This window comes from Rhinolophus sinicus, chromosome 12 (genome assembly GCF_057876585.1).
Source record: "Rhinolophus sinicus isolate RSI-liver-muscle chromosome 12, RSI-T2T, whole genome shotgun sequence".
Classification (NCBI taxonomy): domain Eukaryota; kingdom Metazoa; phylum Chordata; class Mammalia; order Chiroptera; family Rhinolophidae; genus Rhinolophus; species Rhinolophus sinicus.
Genome location: NC_142512.1, coordinates 17,574,808 through 17,586,075, shown reverse-complemented (window position 1 = coordinate 17,586,075; position 11,268 = coordinate 17,574,808). Strand labels below are relative to the sequence as shown.

Below are 11,268 nucleotides of genomic sequence, written 5' to 3'. Positions count from 1 at the left end.
ACTGTTCTAAAGTTGATTATGGTGATGGTTGTGCAAATCTGTAAATATACAAAAAATATTTAATTTATAACTTAAATGGTGAGTGATATGGTAGATGAATTATATGTTAACAATCTGTCATAAAAAGCAAGTATTCATCATTGGGGAAATTTATGTATAGATTATATATTAAATATATATGTATTAATGTGAAATCACTTGGTTGTGATAATGGTATAGTTATGTATGAGAATGTTCTTGTTTCTAGAAGATTCTGAAGGCTGGATATAGTGGCTAAGTGTTTAATGTCTGAAAATAATCTCAAATGACTCATCTATTTACATAAAGAAGGAGAAGAGAGAGAAAGAATAAACAAGAGCAGAAGAGAGGCAGTGAGGGAGGGAAAGAAGTTGATATATGATATAAATATAAACAAATAAAATGTGGAAAGATTTGAGCCCTTGATAGAGTATAAGAAAGACAAACTAATTTGAAATCAAGCTTGTAACTTTTGTCTTGAATATCACAGGTTTAATGACATAAGGCTCCATTTGTTTCAATCTATGAGATCAAGTACACATCTTGTTTTGGCACTGAATATTTATGGAACCACAATATTGTAAATTTTTTTCTTTAAGTTGTAGAAAATAAAATTATCATTTTGTGTAGACAGATTGTAGTGCATAAATTTCATATCTGGTACTAAAATTATTGGTCTTACTAAAGTAGAGATCAGAAAAAAATGGAACAATAATAATGTTCCAAGATATAATAGTAGATAACTCTCTTGAAATGGAAAAAGATACAGATTTATAAATCAAAAGGGATTTGCTATGTTATTCAAAAATTGTAACAAAAATCAGCTGATACAAAAACAAAATCTGATGAAGTTATTAAACTTCATGTTGGAAAATAATACTACAAGTTCGGGGTTAGGGTAGAAGATGGCTTTATAAAGGTTGGAGAGAAGAGGAGTAGTCGGCCTTACATCAGATTTTTCCACAGCAGTTTTGTAAAATGAGTTTTCAGTGTGAAAACAGATGTCCACAAAATTCTATACCTAGCCAAGCTGTCCTTCATACGTAAACAAACATACAAATGGAAATTCTAATTTGTGAAAATTCAATAATTATTGCATTCATGTAACATTCTTATTTTTAAAATGACTGGAAGATATAACCCAACAAAGGAATTAACCAAAATAAAGAACACATACACACACAAAACTCAAATGGTAAAATAATGGTGGGAAGAAGTTTCTTTAACACAACTAATAATAAAGTAAGACAAATATGATAATGAATGCAAACACCATGTTTAATCATTTAATAGAAAGTTGAATTTAAGCAAATAGCATTAAAAAAATAAAATTTCATTCCTATAATAAAGGGGATAAAAATATCCCTTTAGGATCAGGTCAGGTTAGAAAAGACCCTATAGCTATATGAAGACGTGAAGAAAAATTGATATGATACAGATAGAATGATGGGAAATTTGAGTAGAAATAGGTCAAGTAGGAACCATATAGGTCAATGGAACAGAATAGGGAATGCAGAAATAGAGGCACCCATACATGGTCAACTGACTTTACACAAAGGTACCCAGGTAAGTCAGTGGGGGAATGGATAATATTTTTCAACAATTCATAAACTTCAAAGCTAGATACAACTCAAATATCTATCAAAAGGTGAAGGAATGAACCAATTGTGCTGTATTTGCACAATGGAATACTACTCATAATAAAAAGAAACAAACTACTGATACACAGTTTTATACCTAAATCCTCAAAACTTTTTGCTGTGCTAAAGACACCAGATACAGAAGAAAACATACTAAATGATTCCATTTATATGAATTTCAAAATCAGGCAAATCTAACCAATAGTGATAGAAATCTGGCCGATAGAAATCAGGTCAGTGGTAGAAAATGGGAGATTGATTGCAGGGGGTCACAGTGAACAGTGAGGTGATGGAATATTCTAGATATTGATTGGAGTTGAGATTACATGGATGCCTATAATTGTCAAGCACTTAAAATTGATGCATTTTTTGTATGTAAATTATATTTCAAGATAATTGAAATGTACATCGGTGCTCTTATTCCCACATCCTTGCTTTACCATAGACTATCATTTATTAATTCGTCCATTATGTAGTCATTCATTTACCACTTCTTGTTTTTCCAGCTTGGTCTTACTTTCCTGGTTAATATTGAAGTTGAACATCTTTTCTGTTAATATTATTTGTACATTTTTCTATCAATTGTTTGTTTTATTCTTATATCATTTGTAGGAGTTCTTTGTATATTCTGAATTTTAATTTTGTGTCTGTTAGACATGCTATAGTCTGTTACTTCTCTTTCAGATTTGTTTATGTTATCTTTTGTCCTGGAAAATTTTCTTATTTTTATATGGTATATTTGTCAAATTTACATCACAAAAATATTCCATTGAGAATTTGATTTGGATTGCATTGCATGTACTTGAGAACTGATGTTGTTAAAATACTGATGTTTCAAAGTTCATCAAAGTGCACAATTTAAATTGGCTTGATTATATCATTTAAAAATTACTCTTCAAAATACTGTTTAAAATGAGGCACCCTTTCCAGCATCATTGTATCATGTCAATTTATTGTGATATTCTTTTATGTATTTCAGTAGAGTTTTCATGTTGTCTTCTTGTAGTTCTTCCTCCTAATTTTCAATTCTATTGAAAATCCAATCTATTTTCATTGGCTTTTAATTGGATTTTTCTAGTATAGAGGAAAGTGATTTCATTTAAATATTTTTCCACTGATATCTCTGTTGTATTATGCCATGAGATTTCAGAATGTACCCATTATACCGCCTAGTGTTACCATCTCATGGAGAATAGTAAAATATTTCAGGAAATACAATATTAAATGAAAATGTGAAACGCAAGATTATGTGAACTATAATCTACTTTTGTGAATATATGTACATATAGAGGTGGCTGCTTGGGTAACAGGGTGGAAGATAACATCACAAACCAAGGTATAGAATAAAAGACAAAGAACAGACTTGCGGTCATAAGAGTTCAATGTTCTATATGTTGAGATTGAACTGCCCATAGACCCTCAAGTGGAGATGTCCACTGGGCAGATGAGAATAACAGCTGGGAACTCGAGAGAAAGGTCTGGGCTTCATATAGAGATGTGGAGATCACCAGAATATACAAAAGGATGAAAGTGGTGGGTTTGGATGCAGTCATTTAAAGGGGACAACTAAGGATACAAATGGACCAAGGCTGGATACCTAGTCCACGCCACAAAGGTAGCTAAAACTTTTGTTTGTTTGTTTGTTTGTTTGTTTGTTTGTTTTCTAATGTCTGTTCCCTTTCTTGTTGAAGTTGAAGAAAGTAGGAAAAACGCAAAAAATCACACAGTCTGGAATCTTACAGAGACTCAACAATTGACACACTGTGTGACTTGGCGAGTAATTGAACACCATATTTTCCAGTCTGTGAAATAGTGATGATATCTTCTATACTTCCTTAGAATTATCATGAGGCCAGAATAAAAACATAGTTATAAAGTTATTTTGTGTAGTCCAAACTATTATACCAAGAGATGAGAAACATCCTTCAATTCTGAACTTGTATACCTGCTTCAGATTCTTTCCCCATGCCTGGAGAAATAAATTTTAGTGCTCCTGGGCATTCATTATACCCACATAAAGACAAAATACACTCTTGTAGTAAAAGTGTTTGGGTGGTGAACACACAATGCACTATATAGATGATGTATATAGAATTGTACACTTGAAACCTATTATATGATTTTATTAACCAATGTCACCCCAACAAATTTATTTTAAAAAATGAATTCCAGGTCATAGCACACCAGGAAACACAAAGTTAATTCAAATTTAAATCAGAGGGGGAAATGATTAACAGATAAAATATGTGAAACTTCTGTAGGTATGTAGGAGGCATTTAGAGAGAGGCTGGGAGGTTGAAATGTGTGGATCTTATTTAGTACTGACCTAAGAGTACAGAGAATCATTTTAAAAAAAAAATAGCACAATCACAGCAGAGTTCTGATTGAAAAAATAATGTCCTGTAATGAATTAGTTAAGAATGTAAGGTTTGGAGATCATTTAAAATAGTTCTCCTTAAACTATGCTTTTCCAGGATCTCCAGGGGAAGACATAGAGGAAAGCCAAGTCAGAGGTCACAAAGACTTCTTTCCCTTGTTCAACTATGCAGTTCCAATTAATCCCTTTTACATATTGAACAATTATATAGTATGTCATCCTAACTGACATTTCCACGGTGAGGAAAATCACCTGGATAATAGTCTAATGTTATTCATAACACATCTACTGAATAAAAGTATGTGAAAAGCTCAAGTGTTACCAACATATTAACAAAAAAATATCTTTTTACAAAAGACTCTTCCCAGGGCTCCCTTCATGTCTCTGTTCCTCAGGCTGTAGATGAAGGGGTTCAGCATGGGCGTCACCACAGTGTACATCATGGACATGACAATCTCCTTAACAGTAGAATTGTTAGCGGATGGGCATAAATAGACAGCAATAATTACCCCATAGAATAGTGACACCACAGAGAGGTGGGAGCCACAGGTGGAGAAGGCCTTGCGGATACCCCCAGAGGAAGGAACCTTGAGGATGGAGAACAAAATTCGTGCATAAGACGTGACGATGAGTAGGAATGGGATGACTACAGTGAGCCCTGCCATGAAAAACATCACCAACTCATTAACTCGAGTGTCAGAGCATGACATCTTCAGCAGAGCAGACATGTCACAGAAAAAGTGGGGGATCACGTTGTTTGCACAAAAACACAACCTGGCCATAAGCAGAGTGTGTAACAAGGCATTGAACGTGGTCTGCACCCAGGACAGCACCACCAGGGAGAAGCAGAGCTTAGGGCTCATGATGGTGGTGTAGTGCAGGGGGAAGCAGATGGCCACATAGCGGTCATAGGCCATGGCCACTAGGAGGAAGCTCTCTAGGTCTCCAAAAAACATGAAGAAGTACATTTGGGTCAGACAGCCTGCGTAGGGGATGGACGGGACTTGGCTCTGCATGTTCTGCAGTAACTTGGGCATCGTGACAGAGGAGAAGCAGAGGTCAGAGAAGGACAAATTGCTGAGGAAGAAATACATGGGCGTGTGGAGGTGGGAGTCCCAGTGAATGAGCAGGATGATGAGGAGGTTCCCCAGGACGGTGGTAAGATACATGGCCAGGAACAGGGCGTAGAACAGGTCTCGTTGATCTGGTTCAATGGGCAGGCCCAGGAGGAGGAATTCTGAGACGATGCTTTGGTTTCCCATTTTCATGTTGCTATTTTATCACCTTTTTAAAATGAAAATTAATTTGTATTAAATTACTAGTCATAAAATAGTCACAAAGATGTGAAATACAGTATGTGAAATATAGTCAATAATATGTAATATTTGTATATAGTGTCAGATGGGTAGTAGGCTTTTTGGGGGATCATTTCATAAATTATATAAATGCCTAATCACTATTGTGTACACCTGAAACTAATATAATATAATATTGAAAGTCAACTACAATTTTAAAAAATAGGTACAGAGTTACAATGTTAATTACAATATAGGGAATATAGTCAATGGTATTGTAACAGCTATGTACGTATCAGATGGGTAGGAAACTTGTTGGAGTGTGTAAATGTCTAATCACCATGTTGTTCTGTACACCTGAAACTAATAATAAAAATTAATTAATCAATTATTTAGTTAAGAAAAATTTAAGGCATAATTTCTATTAAAGTATGACCCTATAGAAATGCATACACACATATACAGATTGCAGAACTTTCAAAAACATATTTTCTAATCAAACACTCATAAGTTCAGTAATTTATTTACCCTCTACCAAATACAAAATAAATATTTACATAAAGCAAAACTCTGAAAGTATCTGAGGTTATGCATCCAGTTCAACCATCTTCCAGAATTCTGTCAGAACGTTCCATAATTGCTTCATGAGTGGAGTCAATCAGCATGACCTGAAAGGAGGAAGGAATTCATCTAACACGTCTGTATGCCTCTGGCTTAGAGACGTGTCAGAGAGAAGAAAAATCTATGCCTAATTTCTACTAATAAAGTAGAAAAACTGAAAATAAGTGATGACATGGTTAAGCCAACAAGGATGGAAAAAAATAGCAAAAATTCAAATAAATTGAACTATGCAATTGATGAATCTAAAAGCACATATAAAAATTTTCGAAAAAATAAAAGCAGTAAAATTCATTAAATAGTTTCAGAGCTTTTGTTTTGCAAAGAACAACAAACAGAAAAAGGGACAATCTAATTTTTTAAATTAAAGTTTATGGGGATGAAATGGTTAATAAAGTTACATAGAAACAATAAAAGAATACAGTAAAGTTGCCAGGCAATCTAATATTTTTAAAGATAAAATTAAGTATAACATATTAGGAATAAGAAAAATGATATAGTCACAAAGGCAAATTTTTAAATCTTCCTATAATTTCTTAAATAGATTTGAAAATCTGAATGAGACATTTTCTAAGCAAAGACAAATTGCAAAAATTGGTTGAATAATATATAAGGTATCTAAATTGACCATTAAATAAATATTAAAGTAGAGCAACAAATATGAAATAAACAAAAAGAAAACAATGTCCGGTAAAAGTCCTTAAGACAACAATAAGCACATGAAAATGCACCTAACATTATTATTCATCAAGGAAATGCAACTTATAATTTGAAGATACTGCTACATATCCACTAGAATGGCTAAAATGAGAAACATTTACAATATCAGATGTCGGCCAGTATGTGGAGCAATCAACACTCTTATACATCACTGGTAAGAATGTAAACTAGTAAAACCACTTACAAACTGTAGTTTCTTAAAGTTTAACATTCACCTACACTGGCATTCAGAAATTTCACTCCTGAAATACCCAAAGTAAATGAAAGCAAATGTCCCCCAAGATGTGTGTAATTGAATTTCCCACAGAAACTTCAATCATAACAGCTAAAACCAAACAACCCAAGGGTCCATCAGCAGGAGAATGGATAAGCAAGTTGTGGCATATTCATTTCAATCATATATTACACAGCAATGAAAAGTAATGAACTATAATGATTCAAACAACAACATGGATTATTATGCTAAGGAAAGTAAGTCAGACAGAAAAAGTCGAGAACCACATGATTTCACTGATATGTGGTATATAAATATGAAAACAACAAAGGAACAAGACAAACAAATGAAGAAACAAAAACTCATAGACACAGGCAACAGTTTAGTGGTCACCAGAGCATAAGGGGGCAGTGAGGTGGTAGATTAGGGGAAAAAGGATCAAATATATGGTGATGGAAGGAGAACTGACTCTGGGTGGTGAACACACTATGTGATATATAAGTGATATATTACAGAATTGTACACCTGAAATCTATGTAACTTTCCTAACAACTGTCACCCTAATAAACTTTAATTTTAAAAAGAACATGGATAAAATCTCAAAAACATGTATGTTGAGTAAAAGAATCCAGTTCATGAACTGGCAAATCTAATCAATGGTGTCAGAAACCTGGACACTAGTTATAGCAAGATACTTGTGAGCATTGACTAGGAGAGGGCACGAGGGAGATTTCCGTGGTAATGTAAATGCTCTGTATCTTGATCTGCGCAGTGCTTACATGGATGTAAAATCAGTGAGCTGTGCACTGAAATTTCTGTGCCATATGTAAATTATATTGCAATTTTTTAAAACCCTTGGGCCAGGGAGCTTTCTAGATTTTTCAAACTTTCAAGGAACAAATAATCCCAGGCTCTACATAAGGCATTCTAGAACCTAAAATTCAATAGAAAGCTACATAATTTACTGAAGAAGGAAATGCAATCATTAAGTAGCATGCATCAGACCCCATGTAGGGCATCTTTCTGAGAATTTCTGAAATACACATAATAAAAAGAACTATCTTATCAAGAGTAAACGAGGTCAAATATATGGTGATGGAAAAAGAACTGACTCTGGGTGTTGAACACAATATATGATACATAGATAACGTATTACAGAATTGTACACTTGAAACCTTAGTAATGTTACTTAGTATTCTCACCCTAATAAATTTTCATTTAAAAAAAGAGTTAACATTACACACAGTTGTTGTCACACAACAGCCTAGCCAACTGTCCCCCCGTGTCTTTCCTTAAGGAAAGAAGAGTCTGTAAGACTGTGCCTTTCTGGGACTCTGTTCCATCCTTGTGTTTACACCTTATGTCTCTCTGTCTGTTCCCCAAAAGATGGTTTGCAGCCAAAGACGGGTAAGATATCTCACGGGAGATACAACCTAAGCCAGGCGGAACCGAGTGGGGACCCCCAATGAGCTGCCTTAGAAAAATCTGGGAAGGAGGCTTGCCTCCTCTTCCCCCTGCCTGGGAAAAGCTGTTGCCGGCTCTGGCTTTTCCCTGGCACCTGTTTGTGAGAGAAGTCATGGGGGCAATAAAGATCAGTTCTCTCACTTATCTCTATGGAGCTGTTACAATATGCGAGACTTGACTCTGAAAAGGTACATACCTTAGGTAGGACATCATGGGACCTTGTACTTAGCTTTTTACAGACAAAGGGTGATTGGAATAAACATTTTTCTGTTGTGATGTGTGAGTCTCACAGACCGAGTAAGAAACAGTGTTACTTTCTTCTTTGTATACCTATCAATAAAAACCTTCAGTCGGCCTTATTCTGGGCTCCAGTCCTCTGAGACTGAGAGACCACTGGCCTTCGGAGAGATTTAACTACATTAAGTCTCTGTTTGTTTCTTTCTTAAAAACTTAACCCAAGCCGCCCTTTCTCGCACCCTCACTGCCCGTGTTGCGCTGGACGCGACACACAGTGGTAAAAAAATTTAAACTATCGAAACATGGGGGCAATGAAAGTGTAGCATATGATTAATCTAAGGCATCACTGTCCACTAGCAATAAAATGCAAGGAACAAATGTAAGCCATATAAGTAAGTTTAAATTTTCTATAAACACGTTTAAAAACACAAAAGGAAACAGGAAAAATAATCTTAATAAAGTTTTACAGAGCCAATATATTCAAGATATCCTCATTTCAATATACAATCAATACTTTAAAAATTAATATGTCATGCATCTATTTCTTTCAAATTCCAGTTTCTATTTTATACACAAAACTCATTTCAATTTGAACTAGACAGGTTCAAGTAATCAACAGCCACACGTAGCTAATGGCTACCAAAATGGACAGTAGTGACCTAGGTACAGCTTCTCCATGATACATTCTGTGGCCAACTAAAATCAAATGTTAAAAAAAATGCTCAGTGGTAACAGAGCTTGGAAATGAAAGAGTGCCATTGACATGCCAGGGTTTTCAGAATTTCTGGTTCATATGAAGCCAATGGGATTCACACTGAGGAAAAGTTCAGAGTAACCAGCTCGCACAAAGCACAGCAAGAGAGGCCCACCTAGGAAACAAATGGCCCATTTCTCCCAGAAGCTGAAAAACTCCCAAATTCAGAGAAATGAAATGGTCTTGGGGCCACTGACATGTGGAAGGGAGTGAAACAGTCAACTCTAAGGACGAGAGAAGAGGCCCAGGTGTGAAGCAGCTGCTCACAGCCCAAACCTAGACATCATCCCAGGCGTGACTGGTTTGTTAGGTAAACAGGAGACTTGCCTGAGGCAGCTTCTAATGAAGCCAGTGGGGCCACATACACAGGGAACCCAACTCTGGTGAAGGTCTGGTCACGACAGTGAACACAGCAGTGACGTCCCCTAATCTGATCCTCCCACAGGGCTTCCTCTTCACTTGAGTAGGTGCTGAGGCCCCTGTGAGTCCATATTGGAGGCTGAAGAAGGTACAGGCCAGGGAGCGGTGAGCAGTGAGCTGATCCAATGGCCCCCAGACACCTTTTCTAGTGTGCACAACCAAGTGGGGCCTCTGCCACCGCACATCCACCCACTCCTGCACCCTGCTCGCTGCTCTGCTCCTGGCATTCCTGCTCCATAGACAGAGCAGACTAGAACCAAAATAGTGAGGATTTCCTCTCAAGTTATGGGTTGAATTTATCCCTAAGTAAAGTTATTATTCATATTAGGACAGCTCAATGTAGGGGAAGGAAACCTGGCTCCACGGAAAGGAGCTCTCAGGATGGTCCCTTACACATTGTTTAACTTGCCCCCAAGCAAAATATTCAGGAGCCCAGAGGAGTCAGACTCCATTGTTTACTGGCCTGTGACCTTGGCAATAGCTGATCTTTTCCACCATTAACTCCACCCATCACTGAATCTTCCATACCTCATAGAATTGTAGATTTGGAATGATTGATACTTGCAAAGTATAAAGTACTCCACAAATATACAATTTATTAGTTCCCTTTAGCAGTTCTGCTGATTCCCAGTTACAGTTAGAGATGGGAATCACTGTTGAGAGTGGAAAACAGTGAGGAAGATGACTTCTAAATCATCCTGCAGGAGTTGTGCTACAGAAATATGGAATCCTAATATCTGTTTAAGGGGATTTCAGTATAACTACTTCTTCTGACCTTCCTCCCCACTTACCTAGATCTTCTGAATGTGGCTGCAGAGCCTGCTTCCTGTTCGCTGCTTCCACCTCGTGCATTTCCAGCCAGAGTCCCTGCCATTGTCTTCTGACTCCTCTCTTCTACAATGCCCTGACCCCTGGGATCCCTGGGTCCCATAGAAACTCATTAGTAACAAACCTGGTGCTTGCCCCTCCTCCCGCCTTACTCCTGCACATTACTGAATAAATCATGTCCAGACACAGAATTCTGAATTCACCCCAAGTCTGACCTTCTCAAGGAACCTTTCCCTGACCACCGCAGCCCACTCTAATATCACCCTTCTCCATCCTACGCAGTATCTGGCCTTCTACAAAGTTACCATAATCAAATACCGTCAGGTGATCACCACTGTTTTATGTTGTGCAGTGAGTGCTCCCATATATACCAACCTTCTCTCATCAGCTGGAGTTTAAGCTCTGTGATAGTAAGTGATGTGTTAATTTATTCATCCAGGAAATACTTAATCCAATATTTCATTAATGAATTTCTTTAAGAAATATTTACTGAATAACTACTGTGTCGAAAGCTCTGAGCCATGTGCTGTGAGAAAGACTGTGGCCAAGGTAGACATGCTCCCTGCCCACAGACAACTTACAGTAGCTGTCAGACACAACTAAATAGGCTACTACCAAGTATTATAAATGTTTCATAGGGGAAATACAGGATGTGATAAGGGTACGTACGAAAGACAGCTAAC

The 11,268-nt window shown here is 36.6% G+C and overlaps 1 protein-coding gene across 1 annotated transcript; it reads right to left on the bottom strand.

Annotated features, from left to right (window-relative positions):
• Positions 1-4,364: 4,364 nt before the first annotated feature.
• On the bottom strand, positions 4,365-5,313 carry LOC141568892 (olfactory receptor-like protein DTMT). Its single transcript, XM_074320010.2, has one exon. It carries the CDS (start codon positions 5,301-5,303, stop codon positions 4,365-4,367), a length of 939 nt encoding a protein of 312 aa, XP_074176111.2. The 5' UTR covers positions 5,304-5,313.
• Positions 5,314-11,268: the final 5,955 nt, after the last annotated feature.

What these genes read in the sequence shown, in the direction of transcription:
- LOC141568892 (XM_074320010.2), bottom strand. Translation starts at nt 5,303, where the DNA reads ATGAAAATGGGAAACCAAAGCATCGTCTCAGAATTCCTCCTCCTGGGC.